At 40.6% G+C, this 20,230-nt stretch overlaps 1 protein-coding gene across 1 annotated transcript in view; it reads right to left on the bottom strand.

Moving 5' to 3' along the window:
• Positions 1-20,230, bottom strand: part of CPXM2 (carboxypeptidase X, M14 family member 2) — a 114,963-nt gene that overhangs the window by 53,597 nt on the left and 41,136 nt on the right. Inside the window, exon 4 of the mRNA XM_034776762.1 lies at positions 13,757-13,896. Coding sequence (XP_034632653.1) covers positions 13,757-13,896 — 140 coding nt within the window. The remainder of the gene's footprint in view (positions 1-13,756; positions 13,897-20,230) is intronic.

Genomic DNA, 20,230 nt, shown 5'->3' with positions numbered 1-20,230 from the left:
GCCTCAGTACCATATTATGCCTTCCCATGAATCTAGTACACCAGGATACAGTGGCCTTAAATCTGTTGCTGTGATCTGGGTTAAATTTGGCCCACTGAAGTGCAAACAAATGTATTTTATTTCGTGTCACTACATAACCGTTTTGGCGATGCTCATTCACCATGTCTGCTACATGTTTTTCGAGTTCTGGCCAATGTGGAGTGCCTCTTCTTAATGCACACTTACCCCTTGGCATACTCTTTAATGCTTTTTCATTTGCTTTCCAGACCCGAACCATCTTTTCTGTTACTCCATATTGTCTTGCAGCAGCGCAGTTATTATGTTCCATGGCAAAGTTTACAACTTTAAGTTTGAAACTGGCTTCATATTTCTTTCTTCTTGCTGGTGGAGCCATGATGGGGTTTTGACTGTTGGACATTTGTATACTGTACTGTATGTACTGGTGCTATACTGTATGAACATGTACAGATACTGGTGCTGTACAGTATGTGGTACCAGTATACAACAACCAGCCAATCACGGCAAGCGATGTACCTTACCGGCGATTGGCTGGTTGTTGTATACAAAGCCTGCTTGGATTGGTCAGCTCTCCCTGCCTGCCCAGCCCTCCCTGTCTCCAAGACTATCAGAGCGGCAGCGCAAACACGCCTCTTTCACCCGTCTGGCCCGCCCTTGTATCCTATTACCTCCTTCTCTGCCTCTCAGATCTCGCACATGCGCGCCTGCGCCGCTTCACTGCAGTCCTCAGGAGCGAGATCTGAGAGGCAGAGAAGGAGGTACGGTAATAGGATACAAGGGCGGGCTAGACAGGTGAAAGAGGCGTGTTTTTCTGGGCACAGCGCCGCTCTATCTCTTTTTNTCCTGCTCCTTGTTCCTGTTCCCTTGCCCTAACTCCAGTTAGGGATCTTCACTCTGCAGCATTTAAAGACAGAAACCAGGAGTCTGATCAGCTCTTAGTGATCACTAGAGCTGAAATCAATGATAAGCTGATCTGGGGGTTGAGACTTACCCCTGGTTAAGTGTAAAGTGTTGCATGACTCGTCCTCTAACTCCACTTTAACCCTTGGTATGGCTTCTAAATCTGACTCTGGCTGCCACCCTTGGTGTGACTCTTAACTGTAATCCCAGCTCTACTTTAGGCTCAGACCGCTAGATCAGTGATGTCTCTAGGCACTACCAGAATACAAGTATCAGGGGGTAGCCGTGTTAGTCTGTATCTACAAAAACAACAAGGAGTCTGGTGGCACCTTAAAGACTAACAGATTTATTTGGGCATAAGCTTTCGTGAGTAAAAACCTCATCCGATGCATCCGAAGTGAGGTTTTTACTCACGAAAGCTTATGCCCAAATAAATCTGTTAGTCTTTAAGGTGCCACCAGACTCCTTGTTGTTTTTGTAGATACAGACTAACACGGCTACCCCCTGATACTTGTATTCTGGTAGTGCCTAGAGACATCACTGATCTAGCGGTCTGAGCCTAAAGTAGAGCTGGGATTACAGTTAAGAGTCACACCAAGGGTGGCAGCCAGAGTCAGATTTAGAAGCCATACCAAGGGTTAAAGTGGAGTTAGAGGACGAGTCATGCAACACTTTACACTTAACCAGGGGTAAGTCTCAACCCCCAGATCAGCTTATCATTGATTTCAGCTCTAGTGATCACTAAGAGCTGATCAGACTCCTGGTTTCTGTCTTTAAATGCTGCAGAGTGAAGATCCCTAACTGGAGTTAGGGCAAGGGAACAGGAACAAGGAGCAGGATGTGGTAACAGGTACGAAGCGGGAACCAGGCAAGGAAGCAGAGACTTTGTCTCCGGGGTTTGGTCAACATTGGGCTTAGCATCTAGTTGCTCAGACAAGGCAGTAACAGGAAGCTTTATACTAAGAGGTGTCCTCCAATCAGCAGTCTGCTGCTAGTGAGCTAATCCTGCAGAGTCAGCATGTGTAGCCCTTGTTTGCTGGGCGTCTGCTGCGGTTTCCTTGTATCCCATTGTGCAAGGTGCTGCACAAGTATATAACAAAGAGACAGTGACTGGCTCTAAGCGCTTACAATCTAATTGAGAATATTTATCACTTACAGCTTGCTCTGCAAAAAAATGTTCACCTGGAAATTGTTTTGTTCTGAAATGCATCCCTCACCACATTGCCCCTGGTGAATCTTCCTGGACAATAAATACAAAGTTTGGTTCACCTTCACGTTAAACTTTGTTGTTGGGTTTTTTTTGGTGACATTTTCTACCCTTAATTGTGTCTCTTGCCTGTGTCTAGCATTTTGTGTGGCTGTTAAGTGCTCAGTTGAGTAAATTTTCTTGGCCTCCTCATGTATCCACATGAAATTAGTATGTGCATACAGCACTTTGAATAGTCTCAGACCTGGGGGGGTTGTTTTAGAAAACGCCTCTGAAAAACCCATTGAGAAGGGATGCAAATGAAAACATTTGTGTGCACAGGTGTTAGGTTATTTAAAGTGCATATGCAGGTGTTAACGTGCATGCACGTGTTAGCACCAAGAAGATGCAGGTGCAAGTCTGATCAAGCTATTTGGCACATGCAAAGTAGAGGCTGGCCTTTGAAAACGTTAGTCCAGTCTATGAATGTAAGTATCAGTAACAAGTGTCTGTCTTGTTCATCAGGTATCACATGTCATAATATCATTTTTTGCTCCAGCAAGTCGAAACTACTGATGGAGAGTAGACTGCACATTTTTTAACCAAGCCTTGATTATCAAGGATATACACAGTAAGAGCAGCATATTGCTATCTGATCTCTGACCAGGAAGTGGAATTACCTTCCTCATGGTATTTGCATATGTTTTATGTATACCTGTTTCAAAATGTTTCCATAAAAACAACGATGAGTCCGGTGGCACCTTAAAGACTAACTGATTTATTTGGGCATAAGCTTTCGTGGGTAAAAAACTCCACTTCTTCAGATGCTCCTTCAGTCAGAGGTCATCATCTTACTCCTCTCCACTGAGGTGATATGTTAGCACTGACAGAACTCTACCCTGTGCAAGTGTTTTGCCTGTTGCTGTTCTAATACCTCTCATCAGTCTTACTGCCTAAAGAAAATTCTGTTCATGTCAAACTATGCTCCCCACCTACATACTGCATGCTAGCTTAAATGTTCAAGAACACTCATCTTGGGAATGACAATTACTTATTCTCTGACCACTGTCACCAAGTGATTCAATGAGCACCCTGAAAAATATTTTCAACCTGTTACAAGCCATAACAAAAAATATTTATAAACACGATATGATGCTGTCTCCATCAATGGAACTTGATGCCCCATAAATACAATTGGGTAGGTAAACAGGACCACCTCGCCTAGACCACCAGCTAAGTATCCCAAAGAGAGCAGTGATTAAGGCATTAATTTAAATAGCCTCCAAGCTGTGTTGTGTGTCAAAGCTCCTCCCAGGATACAAGAACCAGGAAGTGATATTAATATAGGTACAAAATTGAAGTTAAATAAATCAATCAAGGGCATTCCACATTTAAGTTGGTGAAGGCTTATTGTCTTTGGGCCAGATCTTTAGAGGTACTGTACTTGGGCACTGCTGCACTCAGCATTGCAACACTTAACTGATTTAGAAGCCTAAATCTCATTTTCAAAAGGGATTTAGGCATTTACACACCTAAATCCCACCAATTTTCCTAAGTGCCTAAATTCCTTTTGAAAATGAGGTTTACGCTCCTAAATCAGTTACATGTTGCAACATTAAGCGCACCAATGCCTAAATGCCTTTACAAATCTGGACTTGGTTTTATTTTTAAATGGAGGAACAAATTCAAACCATTATATGGTTCCATTAAGACAGTATCACAGAAGATGCAATATCAGTGCTATAGTTAATGCAAAACATTCTTTATTAAGAATAGAATTCACTGCATAAATATGATATAATTAGTCTGTGATTATGTCAACACTGGATTATTGATTTAATTTATTTAGTTATTTATTTAAATTTATTTTTAGACATTTAGACATTTCCAGTGAAATCCTATTAGGCATGAAGGATCTACAGAGCCAACATGATTTCAATGGTAGCTAGGACAATTCTTGCAGTGAGAATTTATCAACTTCAAGGAAGCTGTCACAATCTCCATATTCATGGCACTGACTGGGAGTCGGGATAAATAATAGTTTGTAATGGTATGATACATCATAAAAGCTCTTTGCGTGTCAGTGCATAGGAGCTACTGATTTTACTACCGTATTTGGATAAAATATTGAGACATTTCCATTGAATTTGTTAAAGTTTTATTTAAACATGTTTGTAGTCCTCATGTAAGATGTAACTATTGTTCCTGTGAAGTAGCCAGTATTTGTAGTACTAACAACTCATCCTACATTGAACTATACTATAATGTAGCTATTGTTTTTTCTAAGTATAATGCAGAACTGTGGTTTCCTGGAGATGTGTAGTAAATTGGGTTAACTGTTGACTGTGGAAGGGTAACCACCACACCATATCTGGATGCTGATACAGTTAGACTGACAGACAATGTATTATCATCAAACAAAACATACCCACTATGCTTTACATCCCAAGTACTGGAGGATAACATGGTTGGCAATTAAGACATAGCTGCACAGCGGGAGCAGGGAGCCTGCACCTTTCACAAAAAGACTGCAACATCTGTGTTCAAGGAAGTGCACTGGCTGCTGGTAGACCTGCTATCCCCTGGGTGCAGCTTGCTAAAAGGAGTGTGAGGTGAGGAGAGGAGTAGGTGAACATATGGTACATACCACAGAGCTGTCTGGTGAATGAGGGGTGTGTGCTCTAGCTTTTTAAAGGGAATTACTCTCACAAATTACTCTCACTCATGATGCAAATGGGAAGCTCTGAGAGTCATTGTGGCCCTCCAAGGCAGAATGTCTCTTTATTTCCCCCCGGCATGGTGCAATGGTACTTGCGATGGGCAGTGCCTTTGAGGCACAATGTAGCCCTAAATGTTTTTATTGGTTTGACGACTATTGATTACTCACCAACAATATTATTAAATCATTATGATCCCATTAACAAAATTCCCCAGCACAATGAAAAATTTTCAGTGTGCAACAATTTAAAATGGCTGAATTACTAAGCCCCCATGAAAAACAGCCTTTATAATATTAGGGGGTAGCCATGCTAGTCTGTATCCACAAAAACAACAAGGAGTCCAGTGGCACCGTAAAGACTAACAGATTTATTTGAGCATAAGCTTTCGTAGGTAAAAAAACCTCACTTCTTCAGATCCATGCATCTGAAGAGGTGAGGTTTTTTTACCCACAAAAGCTTATGCCCAAATAAAACTGTTAGTCTTTACGGTGCCAGCGGACTCCTTGTAGCCTTTACAATGGAAATAACTCATCATTAAATATTATATTCTGAATCTGTGGTACACTATTGAATCCATAGTATGTTAGCTCTTATTTTGAAAGTTAGATCATTTGCTCTCAGAGCTGCATGCACACATTTGAAAGAGATCATATTTTTCACAACTTTCCATAAGAGAAGAGACATCAAAAAGTACTGCTTCACTTTCTAAAGTAGCTGCTATTACTCAAGAAAGATCTTGGAGACACCATGGATATTTTCTGAACGTTTCAGTTCTGTGTGCAATGAAGGTAAAAAGGCTAACAGAATGTTAGGAACTATTAGAAAAGGGACAGAAAATATCGCAATGCCACTATATAATCCATGGCACCCCTACACCTTGAATACTGTGTCCAGTTCTGGTAAAAACATGTTTTGAAACTGCTAATGAAAGCTATTCATGCTCACTGAGGGGAGAGCAATCCCAGTGTACAAATGTTATTTTTAAAAATACCCCTAAAGGTCAATCCTGCTCCCATTTTAGCCAGCAGAAAATTTACCATTGACTTAGATGGCACAATACTAGGCCCTACAATTGTTAAATGACCTTATTTAGTTTTAAAATACCGTGAAGTTATAAAACAACTGTGCCAAAGATCCCCTTAAAACACTGCCCGTGAATTTACCAGGATAGCAGATGGAGCTATGAGTTACCAGGGAAGCAGACACAAAGACATCAGACCAGATATTGAAAATGCCAGTTTTTCATTCATTGCTTTGATTCATCATTGAAGACACTACAAGAAGTGGGAAATAACTGTCAGGTCTTGAAACACGCACTGAACCAACACAGACGTTTTCATTTGCACCTGTATATAAAGTATGAGCCTTTTTGTGAACCACTGCAGCCAGCGACAACGCACCCACTGATTTCAGTGGGAGCAGAATCAGACCCAAAGTAATTTCTGTTGAATATTTATCTTTGTTACTGGCCCTGTTGACGAGCATGGTTACCGTCAGAGAAGCTACTCAGTAGGAATGGTAAAGTGGCTCCCATGTTTATTTTCTCTTGTTTATATCTTCCAGTTCAAGAGGATAGTTGCAGCTTTAAGACACTCTTCCCATTGGAGGAGGCTGGGAGCTGCATCAGCTCATGAGGGATTGTCCTTCAGTTAGGCACAATCCTACCCAGAGCTCCAGGGTGAGCAGGGAAGTGAACACACTATCACACCCACTACTGCCACATTCTCCTTCAAAGGATTAAATTGGGAAGCCCAGAGGGTGTTGATGGAACTTTGAGGGGATATTTGTAAGTGGCCTGGAAGTTGTGACACACTGGTTCCAGAGTATAGGCAGCATTCCATGTCCCACAGAAGAGGGTGAGGTAAGAGATCTGAGCCTGGGAGTATGCCAAGAGTCTCAGAGCAAGAATCAATGTCTAGACTCTACCCAGATCCTGTTGGCTTGTACACGTGTGGGACCCAGCGATTGGGTCCACTCATACCAGACCGTACAGTCGGTTATGCCTCTGACACATTATCAGTCCTCCTGCTATGACAAGGATAAGGCCTGGGGGCGATAGAGCCAGGGCTGCCCAGGGGATTCAGGGGGCCTGGGGCAAAGCAATTTTGGGGGCCCCTTCCATAAAAAAAAGTTGCAATTCTATAGAATACTATATTCTCATGGGCGCCGCTCCAAGGCCAGGGACCTGGCAAATTGCCCCACTTGCCCCCTTACCCCCCCGGCCAGCCCTGGATAGAGCCATTCCATCATCCCTACACCAGCCGCAGAATCTCACTAAGATATGGAAGACTGTCTATGCCTCCGTTACACTGGCAGAGTGGTGTTAAGAGGCTACATCAGCAGACAGAATGGGGGCCCTATGGCCTGGCCTCAAATATGCTCAGTTTACAAGTCAGAAGAGTCTTTTTTTGACTGCCAGACCGGCACATTCATCATGGGGTTAGCAAAACAAAGCAAAAAGGATCCTCAAACACTTCATAATCTGTATATACAGTATAAAGGGCTATATAGCATTACAGAGCCAAAATTCAGTCCCTACCCAGTCACACCAAGTAGAAAATAAAGTAAAATACCCAGATAAAAATAAAATAAAAAAACCAAAACCCCAACACAAAAGCACCTGCAAAATAAATTAGTCTTTAAAGCTTTTCTTAGCTAGTAGTTTTTGAAGTATGTTGTTTCCTTGTTTAATCTGCAGGCCTTTAATATGACATTAAAGGAATTATTTTGGCAATACTTTATGTTTAAAATGAATGATGTTCAGAGTTTCAATCCTGCAGCCTCTGATCTTCTCTCCTCTCCGTTGTCTCTTCTCTTCTACCACATCTCGTCTAACCTGTTTCCTTTGCTTTTCTCCGTATGTCCTTTCATTTGTTTCCCTTTCCTCCTTTTCTTTTCTCAATCTCACATTGCATTCCTTTCTGTATTTCTCATTCTTTCCACTCCTTCCCTCATTTCTGGACCTTTTGTCGCCCTTTTTTAGAGTGAGTTGTTCCTTAGTGCCATTGTCTCTTTCTCGGGTTGATTCTATTTCTCTAATTTTTACTTCCTTGCACTTCTGGAACAGTATTTAAACTCTCTCCAGCTTCCCCCAAACCGTGCTCATTCCTCCTCTCCTGCTTTCCTTTGATTTTTCTCTTTCTCCCCTTCTTCCCATCCCTTCATTTCTTCTCTTTTGTTATTTGGATTTTCTAAGTTTCTCTTCAGTTTCTCGGGATAAGCCTCACCACTTGGTGCCACTGGGCTGTCACTTCAGATATGGTGTAGGGCCTCCAGGTCAGTCAGTGCATGCAAGGAACTTGCAGCAGGATGGGACTCAGAAGAGAGGTACATTGAATGGTGACCAGATTCCCAGACATTTTGTGGTGCAAATAACAATGCTGATTTTGATAGGAATAGAATGGATTGGATTGTGATGGTGCAATAAATGGGACAAGGCGACGCTTTTCATATTCCACCCAGTAAGTGTCCCTGCATGCTCTTCACTTCATCCATTGTTTTTTTCCCTGGAGGAGAAGGAACTTGAATGCTCTCCATGATATGCCCTTAAGGCCAAAACCTGTTTCCATGAACAAAACTGTTTCCATAAACAAACTAGAAGGGCTTTATCCCTAGGAACTGTTTGTATGGACTGGATCACCAGTGAATCCAGGCTTCAGCTGCCACTGCCAGGTAGAAAGGGGAAGCAGCTGCTTCCATTAACTACGCAAGCTTTTGAGCCACTGCATCTATACTATGAATAGGCCCATTGGCCATGCTCCCATCCTCCCCTGTCCCCACCAATATTCCTGCTCTTCAGTGAGTGGCAAAGACCTTTGTGTTACCACACGCTGGAGAGTGTGGAGATGGCCCTCTGTACATGCCCTCTGCTTTTGAGGATAAGTTAGGGTGACCAGATGTCCCGATTTTATAGGGACAGTCCCAATATTTGGGGCTTTATCTTATATAGGTGCCTTTTAGCCTCACACTTGCTGTCCCAATTTTTCACACTTGCTGTCTGGTCACCCTAGGATATGTGTACTGTTTCTTTAAATCTATAGCTGGTTCTAACCTAGGCAGCAGCTCTACAGTGAAGCACAGAGAGTAGCTTTGGAGTTAATTTTTTTTCTTGCTGTAATAAAGTTCATTGTTCAATGTTTAGAGAAAGTGACTTATGTGAGTCTTTATTACTGTAACATGACAGCCCACACCCTGGAAACATGGCATTTCTACAGAGTTTTCAGACTTGTATTCCTGTGTAAAGGGGGGGCGGGGTGAAGAGTCTAGCATTTGAATTTTATTTCCAACAACACAGAGCACTAACTAAACTTGATCTGATCAATTCCTTGACCCAGTGATAACCTGTGGCTTCTCCTGGCCTGATTGCAAGAAGCTGGTATATTTTGGTGCCTTGATATTTTTTTCTCACTGGTAAACTCTTCAAAGTCTCCCACTGGCTAGTAAGCTTGGCTATCTTTTCTTTTAACACAGCATAACTCAGCAGAAGGGTATTTCCTGGCTCTCTTATTCAAATGGAACACATGTTGGCAAAGGAATATTCTTCATGTCTTTTTTTAAATTAAAAAATGGGGCAGTACCTCAGGTGATACAACAGCATCTTAGACAGACCTTTGGGCCATAAATAGTCATTTTGACTGCCCTCCCAGTCAACAGCAATAAGGAACCAGGGGAGAGAGCCAAGTCTATGAATTCCCTTCCCTCCTACCTCCATCAGACTAGTGAGCAGCCACTCTGGGACAACAGGCCACCCAGCCCACCCAAACCACAAGAAGGCCCATCATCCTATCAGAAGCAGCTACTGGGTTGCCTGTAAAAGGCCATTAAGCCATCTGAAGTCCTACAGCCATTAATGCAGGCAGCAGAAAAGAGAACTTTCACCTCTTGATATCACCAAGCATTCCCTGTACTAGACTTTCTCCTTCTGCATTCTAAAATCTGCTTCCATCACCCTGCTGACCTACCTCACTCCCTCATCATCATAGACTATAAGGGTTGGAAGGGACCTCAGGAGACCATCTAGTCCAACCCACTGCTCAAAGCAGGACCAATTCCCAATTAAATCATCCAACAGACTTTTGCCCCATATCCCTAAATGGCCCCCTCAAGAATTGAACTCACAATCCTGGGTTTAGCAGGCCAATGCTCAAACCACTGAGCTATCCTTCTCCTTCCGCTATATATCATCCATCATATACTACTCCTTCACCATCTCCATTTTTATCCTCCCTTTTCTAGCCCTCTCTATCCACCTTCTCTTTCCCTCTATTAATTCATCATTACACCCGCCTCCCCATTTCCCTATTCCCTTCTTACCATCCTTCCTTGCTTGACCAAACGATGAGGAAGGAACAAAGGAAAGTAGAGACACATTAAAGGGTACAGTTATTTAGAAACAATAAAAATATTTAAAAACAAAACATAACCTGACATCACTGTGGGCCAGATTTTCACACGAGAGTTCAGCATCCAGAAGTTCAGATGGTGACATCTACAGTCAGATTAAAAGAGCACTGCATGTAACATTCTGAAGTGTTCTCAAAATCTGGACACCTGTTTTGGTGCCTACATGAGTGTGTTTGAAAATTCGAGACCTATGTGTTCAGAACTAGCTAAAGCAATCCCATAATATTAGTCACTTTTATCCTTCCTCTCCTTAAATCCCACTTGTCTGTCATCACTCCTAGTCAGTCATCTATTCTGAAGCTAAGCCCTTCAGAGCTAGTACCGCCCCTCACACTTGTTCTCTGTGGTGCCACACACATTTGTGCGGAATACATGATAGCTAGCAACAACATAATATTTTCTTCCTGATCCAACAAATAAAACCAAGAAACCTGTACTAGTTCAGCTTTCAGATAAACGTGTATGACATAGCAGATGCATATTCATCTGGATGAAGATTTACACCATCTCTTTTGGGTCATTTCAAATGTATTGTGTTTTTCTGAAAGCCATAAAATCATGTGCCCAGATAAAGCTTCAAACTGATAGATTGTATCTAGAAAATGCAAACACACACATACCGCATGTTAGGAAGGCTGACAGCAAAAGTTAAGCATCCATTGCAGTAAACATTATCATTTTTCCTCTAGTGTTTTAAAATTACACTTTGTCACTCCAGATTCATTTATCAGCCCTCTGAAGCTTAACATGGAATCTCTGCTTTTAAACAATCTGAGATAGGAGATTAAAGAGCAGAGTTTAACCAAATCAAATAGCACAAAAATAAAAGTTACAATTTACAAATGGGAGTCAAATATTAAATAAGGACCTGATCCTTTTCCTGTGGTAGGCAATAAAGGTTTGGCACGTTACTAAAGCAGGATCAGGCCCCAGGGGCTATTTGAAAGCATGCACACTGTCATTACTCAAGAAGGGCTGAATTTTGAGCCTGGCCTGAACATCTGAGGCCTTGGCTACACTCGCGGCTCTCTCGCAGCGCTGCAAGTATTCCACTTCTCCGAGGGGAATAGCTTGCAGCACTGCGAGTGAGCGTGCAGCGCTGCAGGCGCTGATTACACTGGCGCTTTATAGCGCTGCACTCGCTGCGCTCGGGGGGGGTGTTTTTTCACACCCCTGAGCGCAGCAAGTGCAGCGCTGTGAATTGCCAGTGTAGCCAAGGCCTGAGACTGACACTATGCAGATGCATGGGTACATGAGGAGAAGGAATTGCACCCTGCCCCCCCGGAGAGTCAGTGGGAGTTCTACCCGTTGACTTTAATGAGGACAGGATCAGGCATCTTGTTCAGAAATTTAAAAACCAAGAAGTCGATGTGTGTCAAATGTAAATAGGGCCTCCTGCCCTGCTGCAAACTGCATAATATAAACTAAAACCCAGCAACATGACAAAGACAAAGAAGTTATGTGCTGGTATAAATGATAGCTGGCACAAGGGATGTCTAATGTATAAATACAGGAGATGTCTGATCCTTTGCTACAGTAATTACCTATCACAGAACAATGAGGAATAACTATAGCAAACTCATCGTCACAGGCTCCCACTCCCACACCAGTACGAAAAAGAAAATCAATACCAGAAATTACAGTATAAAAAGGGAAAGCTTGTTTTTACCAGAGTGATTGTTTTTCTAATACATCTTTTACAGTATGGGATACAGATCTTGTTAAATCCTGCAACCCCCTACTCACTGAAGTCGTTGCAATAGTACCAATAGGATTACGTGCTTGAATAATGCAGAGAGAGGTCAAAGGGAGATTTGAATGTATATTGCATGAAGATGCAAAATATATACTATATCCCTTAAGAGAACATTGTACTTGTAGGGCTTAATTCTTAATTCTAATTGGTTTTATAGTGGGGTAACTCCATTGACTTCAGTGGAGGCCCCTTTCATGTCACTTGCATCAATGTTAATCAGAATCAGGCACAGAGAAAGAAGGTTTAAAGAAAATTCAAATATATTCTCCCTCTTTTTGCCCCGCATACAACTCCATTGGGCCCAATTATGGCTACAGGTGGGGAGCAGGTAAGCACCTGGAAATCTCTAGCAGAGAGAGGAGTAGAGGGGATAGATTTCTCTTTCTAATTAATGCTTCCACTAAGTATATGCAAGGTTTGCTCTGTTGTTCATGAGTGGGGCCATGCTGGGCAGCGAATAATAAAAATTCTATCTAGCTCTTCACAAAGGAGGTCAGTATCACTATCCCCATTTTATAGATGGGGACACAGAGACACACTGAAGTGAAGTGAGTTGTCCAAGGTCAGCCATCAGGCCAGTGGCAGAGGCTGGAATAGCATGCAGGTCTGCTGAGTATCAGTCCAGTTCTCTGTGTTATTATATGTAGTCTTATCAACTCCTTCAGTGATTTTGCACTTTTATGCCAACTGGGGAAGTAAAAGTCCCACATGAACCATCAGCCTTTTGCTAAAGTAATATGTCCAATGCAGAGACAATTTGAATGGATGAATTTTCAAAAATGCAATAGGTGCCTAAGCTATGTATTTTAACAAGGAGCCTGGTCACGAAGAGGTGTTTTTGCACACAAAATGTGCAATTATATGTGTAAAACGGATAACTGCAAATGCAAAACATCAACTGTGTGAGATTCATAGTCAGATCCCTCACTCTGCTGCCAGACATGGGACTCCAGGATGCTTTCAGTATTTACAAGGGACAGCACAGGAATGCCCAGAAGCTGAGTTTCTGGGTTCTGCTTTTCCAGAATGGGGTACATAGGCCACAGTCTCCAAGGAGAGAGGAGGAGTTGTCCCTTTTCTGGCAGGATGTCCCTTGGAGAAGTTGTAGAATGAGGCAAGCTTACTGGCCACACCTCAATTCCATGGACTCCAACCAGAATGCACATGCTCAGTGCAATAGCAGATGCTGGAACTCTGATCAAAATGTATATTGTGTTTTGTTGTAGTATCTTCAGATTTTGTTTTATCCTTTTATATCCTTTTGAAATGAAATGATGTGCAAATAATTATTGAAAATGTTGACTTAATTTATGTGACTCCAGAGTATAAATTAACTTGTGATTGCTGATGTACTAGTAAATCTTGGGGATTCGATATTATAGTCCAGCATGACTGAAAAATGGATAATTGTTAAATATTGGAAAACAGACAGGAAACATAATATCAGCAAATTGCACACTGGTTTAAATAATCGTATTTGGGTACACAGGGTTACTCATCACATAAGTGGTAATGATGAGGGTTATCAAAGTGTGTTGTCCTGCTTTCTTGACATGTGTAGTTTAAAGGTGTGGTAATCTGCTACCTTCAGATTTGTTTTCCATATACACAATACTGTATAAACAGCATGCATTTTATCTTTTTTCTGTTTAATTGCTTGCTCTATGATTATGTCCCATCATCTCTTCTTTTTCCCTTTCTTCCTTGAGAAAAAATGAACAAACTTAGATCCAAACTTTAGAATCATAGACAGCAAAATAAGCATGTACTTACAACCAAAGAGAGTTTCTCCCTTGTGTGATAATGCCAGTGAACTTTGTTAGCCTTCGAGCATCTACTTCAATCCACTGGTATGGGTCATTTCGTCCTGCACACCAAGCACCATCATAAAAATCATTTTCATTAACACCTGCCTGAAAAGAATGCAAAGCTGTCTTTATAAATCATCATTGATAAATCAAAAGCTTTTCATGGAAAAAATAAGAGAACATGAAATCATTCATTCCATTCCTTCCTTTGGTCACACAGATGTTCTAAGACTCTGATGGAGTGCCCCTTCTCAGGACCTATATACATTGGGAAAGAAAACATCTCGGCCAAAGTGGAAAAATATTTAAAATCATTTAAAAAGCCAAGATCCTGACATAAATTTAATTTAGAGTTGACTGGTCTGATTTTGAACAGGACTTCAACCCAACCTACCTTTCTGTGCCAGCAGTCTCAGAAAGTCTCTGTCCAGCACAAATTACCCATGTGGTCTTTTGAACTGTGCAAATGTCTCTGATAGACTGACTCATTTAGATGAAAGACTTCCCTGCTGTGGAACCCTGGCTTTCTCCTCCAAAAGTAGTTTTGGAGAACAGGGAGTTCATGCAAATGGGATCAACACATTCCATTCAGGGACATTAGTTGTGAGGCCTGGATGTCCCCAGTGATGGAGATTAGTCAGGGTCAGCAGTTATATCAGAACTCAGGAATACTTGATGCCTAGTCCTGCATGTAAACCATTAACCATACATGTCTTACACTTATTGTATTTGTCAATAAAAAACAAGCATAGAGTCTCCCAACTTTTTCAAATGAGGAGGAATGACTCAGAGCTGGCCGTATAAAATCCAGATGAATGCAACTGAATCTGAGGAAATTGCAATTAAGCAATAACTACCTGATCATAGGCCATTTCCTGGAAGTTATGACTAGCTGCAATGTAATTAGGTGTGGAGGCACTCTGAGGGCTGTTAGCTTCACCTAGTTAGTAAGTCCTGTAAATACCCTGCACCCAGGTGGTTATTGCTATTATAAAGGACAGAGGCTCTTTGCTTTGCTCATAGCCACTACACACAGGCTTTTTAATACTTTTATACCTCCTCCTCACTGTTTTTCAGGAGTTATAAAGTGCACGTCTTTGCAGTCATGGCAATTCCAAGAATGGCTCACAAGCAGTTTGTAATGCTTGGTATCTCCCAAACAACTCCCAAGAGCTAGCCAGGGAGACTTTATAAATATGTATTAAAGATAAACAGGATAAAACATAGGTACAAATGCATTTTTTCAGTGATACGGTCTCATTTGGTGTATATGGAAGTAAGCATGTGGATTATATGTCTGGGATATGTCTAGAGAATTAATGCCTGATACATTATCATTAGTACAGATTGCACGAATCATCCCATCATACATTAGTCAGATTGCACGAATCATCCCTTAACATTCAATAACTTAGATCCACACTTGAATCTAGAAGTCTAAACTTCTGAGGTGATCAAAGTTGAGATTCTAGTGAGGTCACACACCCAAAGTCTTTGATTTCACATTAGTTCAGTTAGAATTCCTGATTTTTCCAAATTTAATCAAACCCATCAAATTATATTTATAACACAGAAAATGAAGTTTACACTCAAGTCCAACTGCAAGGGGTAAGGGAAATTCCATTAACACCAAAAAATAAATTATTCAGAAAGAAGCAAACACCGGGAAAATAAGATAGAAACTAAATAGGAACATTGCCCAGATTGTTTATGGAGAAGAGTCATTACTTCTTTCCAGGGAGGTTTAGTTAAAAATACATTTTAAGATAAAGTGAAATATGAACTATCAGGATTTGACAAAGTTACTTGTCAAGGAAAGTCAAGACTCTCAAGGGGGCTTGATTCACCATTGCAATAGTCTAGTTTGCACTGGTGTAACTCCACAGATTTAAATGGAGTTACACTGATGTAAAACTCATAAGGTAACACAACAGTGCCTCAGGACCAGAGACTGATTCTCCTTTCACTTGCAATAATATAAATCAGAAGTAACTCAGCTGAAGTACATGGAGTTAAACTAGTGTAAAAATGATATGAGAGAGAGAGAAGAACCAAGCCCTGGCTTGTTAGTGTAAATGGTTTAAATAGGCATAGTTCCATTGAAGTACTGACTTGAGGTTCTGGCCCCCTGACTAACAATAATCCTTCAACTATGAGTGAACATGCCCCTCAAAGCCCACAAGTTTTTGACCAGTCAGCCAGCCATTTGCAGGGAGGGACTTTGTTTCCTCCCAGTGTCTTCTGGTGTGTTTTTATTATCATCATCATCATTATTATTATCGGGAATGCTGGAACAATTTTTATAGTGGGGGTGCTGAGAGACATTTAACCGAACTATAAATCCTATATATACTGGAAACCACTTCAAGCCAGGGGGTGTGGCAGCACCCCTAGTTCCAGCACTTACGATTATTATTTTTATTTCCTTTCACCAAACCATCAGGGATGTCCATGGCTGGAGAGGGGACATTGGAAGGGGAGGGTCGGGGCTTTGAGGTGGTACTGAGCATTCTCTCTCTCAGGTTCTTGGCTGGCTGGTTCTTGCTCACATGCTCAGGGCCACTCTAACTGATCACCATGTCAGGAAGGAATTCTCCCACAGCTCAGATGGGCAGTGACTTTGGGGTTTTTCACCTTCCTCTGCAGCATGTGGGTGCACACCTCTTTCCAGGATTCTCTGGATATCTTATTTAATCATTTTCTTGCCATTGCAGGTACCTCAAACTGGTGCACCTTGGTCCCTCCTATTCTCTGCCAATGGCACATAATAGTCTAGTCTCCTGGGAGCTGTAATGCTTTAGTCTAATTTAACTTTTTGGATCCAGTGTGCAGGGGCTGGGTGGTGTTGGTGGCCTGTGATATGCAGGATGTCAGACTAGATGACCTGGTGGTCCTTTCTGGCCTTAAACTCTATGACTCTATTGCTGGTTGGCTCCTTCTACAAAGTAATCCGGAAAGTAACTGTTAGTGTTGCCATGAAACTGAGTCTCCATTCAATGGAGTGGATGAAATAAAATATCATGTTGAAATAGAGATGGGCCTTGAACTGTAAAGTTAAGATCCAAACTCCTGCAAAGTTCAAGGGTATTTGATTGAGATTTTGGTTCAGACCCATCTCTAATTCAGAATGAGACCATTGCTTTATAAATGTGACATCGGAGGATGAAGAAAAGATGAACTCGGCAGTGGATGATAGAAAGGAGAAGGGAGAAGAACAAGACCAGTGGCACAGGAGAAGCCTTGTTTGCACAAATCACTGAAGCACATCCTGAAGGCCCATTGCTTTCAATGAAACTAAATTACATAGTAAAAGTTAAGCACACCTTTAAAAGCTTTGCTGAATATGGCTGGACTTCAGCACATGCTGAGCCTTAAACATGTGCTTAAGTGCTTTTCTGAGTCAGGGACAGAAAGACGGCATGAAGATGAAGTCTGTGTTGTTACTTGTTTCCATTCTGTTTTTTCTTCAACTTTTCTCCAGCTACTAGAATATTTTACTATTCAATATATCAGCAATTTGTTTATTGCTGTTTAAATATACTATTTTTAAAAAAATCAAGATGCTTAATCAAAAATTCTTAAAATAGGCTTTTCCTGGGAAAAAATATCCTAAAATTATTTTTTTTCAATCTTTTTTTTAAAACCACGGTACTGTCATTTGTTTTTAAAAAGGTATTTGAAGTCCTTGAACTTGTCTTATGGCCATCTTTATATTTTGTTTCCATAAATTTATGTTCTTAAATTAAATCTTTAGTAGTTTAAATGGTGATAGACTTCTTTTCATGATTGTAATTTTCATTCCTGGTTATGTGATTAAAAATAGCTATAATCAAATATTCAGCCAAAGAATATGGATCAAAATATACATTCCCACGTAAAATATTTACATAAATTTAAACTTCCATGTATTTAATTAAGGGAGTTAAGGGGTTAGAATTATGATTTAAGCATGGCCAAAAGTGTAATTTTTCAAGAGTTCATTTTTAAGCACTGATTCAGTAAATTTATAACTAATAGGATGATGGGATTAGTGGAAGCAGGGGAGAAGATGGGCTGAAAGTCAACCAAAGTATTAAATCAGACCATTTTAGTCTTTTAATTTGCAGGTAAAATAAATACTTTCATTTTAGTGATTTCAAACTCTGAATCCAAGTTGTTTAGGATCTATATTACATTATATTTGGATCTACATCCAAATTCCCAAATCTAAATGTTCTTGAACTTGGAGTTTAAACTTTTCCAAAGTTCCAGGTTGGTGTTCTGATGCACGCCACTACACAGATAGATTGCAAACCCAGATCTAAGCCTAGATCTGGATCTGAAATTTGTTTATGGAGTTTTGATTATGGCTCAGCTCTCAAATATATTGTTATTTTTGAACCCAGCGCTGGCATGTGGAATTAAATGGCAGCACTTTCAATGACTTCAGTGGGAGCAAGGACAGACTTTATTACCATACAATACATGCCAAAGTAAATTCTTTGTTGCTCTGCAGACTAGTAAAGTCAATGAGTTAGTACAAGGTGTATGTCTATTTATAAATGGAGATATCTTGTCTCCTAGAACTGGAAGGGACCTTGAAAGGTCATCAAGTCCAGCCCCCTGCCTTCACTAGCAGGACCAAGTACTGATTTTTTCCCAGATCCCTAAGTGGCCCCCCCCCCCAAGGATTGAACTTACAACCCTGGGTTTACTAGGCCAATGCTCAAACCACTGAGCTATCCCTCCCCCCAAGGGAGGTTCTGACTAACTTTTGAGTTCCCTGATTTTGGTATGATATATTGTATTATTCAATGTCCCAGACAAAAGTATAACACAATCCAATGGCTGAAAGTTGAATCTAGACAAATTCAGACTGAAAATGAGGCATAAATTTTTAACAGCGAGGGTAATTTTTTTTAACAGATATGTTCTAGCAATTATTTGGGGGGAAAGTTCTATATGTTGTACATGAAGTCAGACCACATGATCACAATGGTATCTTCTGGTCTTGAACTCTGTGCATCTACTCATATAATGTGGTATTAAAGTACAACATAGGACCCAGTTCTGCCTGCAGATGTGTATCTCCCATTAATTAAAGCACTTCTTTTGAACTATATCAGCACATTTTTTGAGACAGTGGCCAAGTTCATAGATTTTAGACAGACTCAGGTGCCATGGGTTCTACTTCCAATTCTGCCATTGACTCATTGTGAGCTCTTAGAGAAGTCATTTAACTTCTGTATGACTCAATTTCCCCAGCTGTAAAATTGGAATAGTAATGCTTACTTACTGCTGTTCAGCAGTTTGAGATCTTTCGATCCAAACATTTTATATAAGTGCTAAGTATTATTTTATTGCATATATTGAATGTTCTATAGATATATATTCCTGGCATGGGCTAATTTTTTTTAAATGTCCTCTAAAATTGCACCTGCAATGATTCATAAAAAATAATTTGTTAGCACAGCTAAATAGGATTTCAGCAGATCATTGCTTGCATATCAAGTGCCTGTAAATTCAGCTGTTAGATGCTGAAATTCAAGGAAAATTCTGGGTGCAAATGATTGTTGATAAGGTACATGAGTGTAAATTTAGAAGTAAGACTGAAGTCTCATAGAAAGTTCATTCATCTTTTTAATATGACAGCAGGGCACGTCTTTTCTCAATTCATAATCATTATGGTTCTCTTTCCAAATACAAAACAATATAAATATTGTCCCATACTAGCACAATTCAAAGAGCCCACTTTTGTATCAAGGGTGAAGATACTAAGCCCTAAATGTACTAAAAATACAGAGGCAGAAATTTCAGTTTTCTGTGAAATCAATACCCAGTAAGTCAGCTGCAATGCAAGTAATTATTTATACCTGTAGCAATCTATCCATGTTTAGCTTGTACATAATTCCTAATGGGATGAGGACAACAGTTAGATCCTCTAAGGCAATAATTATTTCACCACAGGGAGCTTGTAGATCTGAAATTGCTCTGGACTTGTACTTTCAACCAGCTCATGATCCTTTTAGAGAAGTTACTGCCAACATAAAGGAGTGGCAGCATAGAAACTAATAAATTAAGAAATATCATGGTGCATATTACAGTACACCATCAAAAACATAACTATCATTTGCTTAAATATAACTGCAAAATGTCATTAGCATTTCTTTAGCTTGAAGAAACTTAAGTACCGTATTTGTGTAATAGTCAAAAAATGATTGTGGATTTCACTGTTTCAAGCCTTAAACACATTCACCATCATCCTGTTTGCCCCTTGAACAATGCACTGATTCTGGTTTTGGTAAGTGCATTGGAGGGAAGAGACTGAAGGAACCATCTTGGAAGTAACTGCAGCCTGAATCAGATTACTTCATTTATTGAATTCCACTCTATTGGGCTAAAGGAAAGTGTCAAGCCGAATTCAAGTTTGGAAGGAACTTCACAGCAAGAAAGAGTCACT

Source organism: Trachemys scripta, chromosome 7, assembly GCF_013100865.1.
Source record: "Trachemys scripta elegans isolate TJP31775 chromosome 7, CAS_Tse_1.0, whole genome shotgun sequence".
In the NCBI taxonomy this organism is placed as follows: Eukaryota; Metazoa; Chordata; order Testudines; family Emydidae; genus Trachemys; species Trachemys scripta.
Note: the sequence above shows the minus strand (reverse complement) of the source record. Positions and strands in the feature narration are given on the sequence as shown.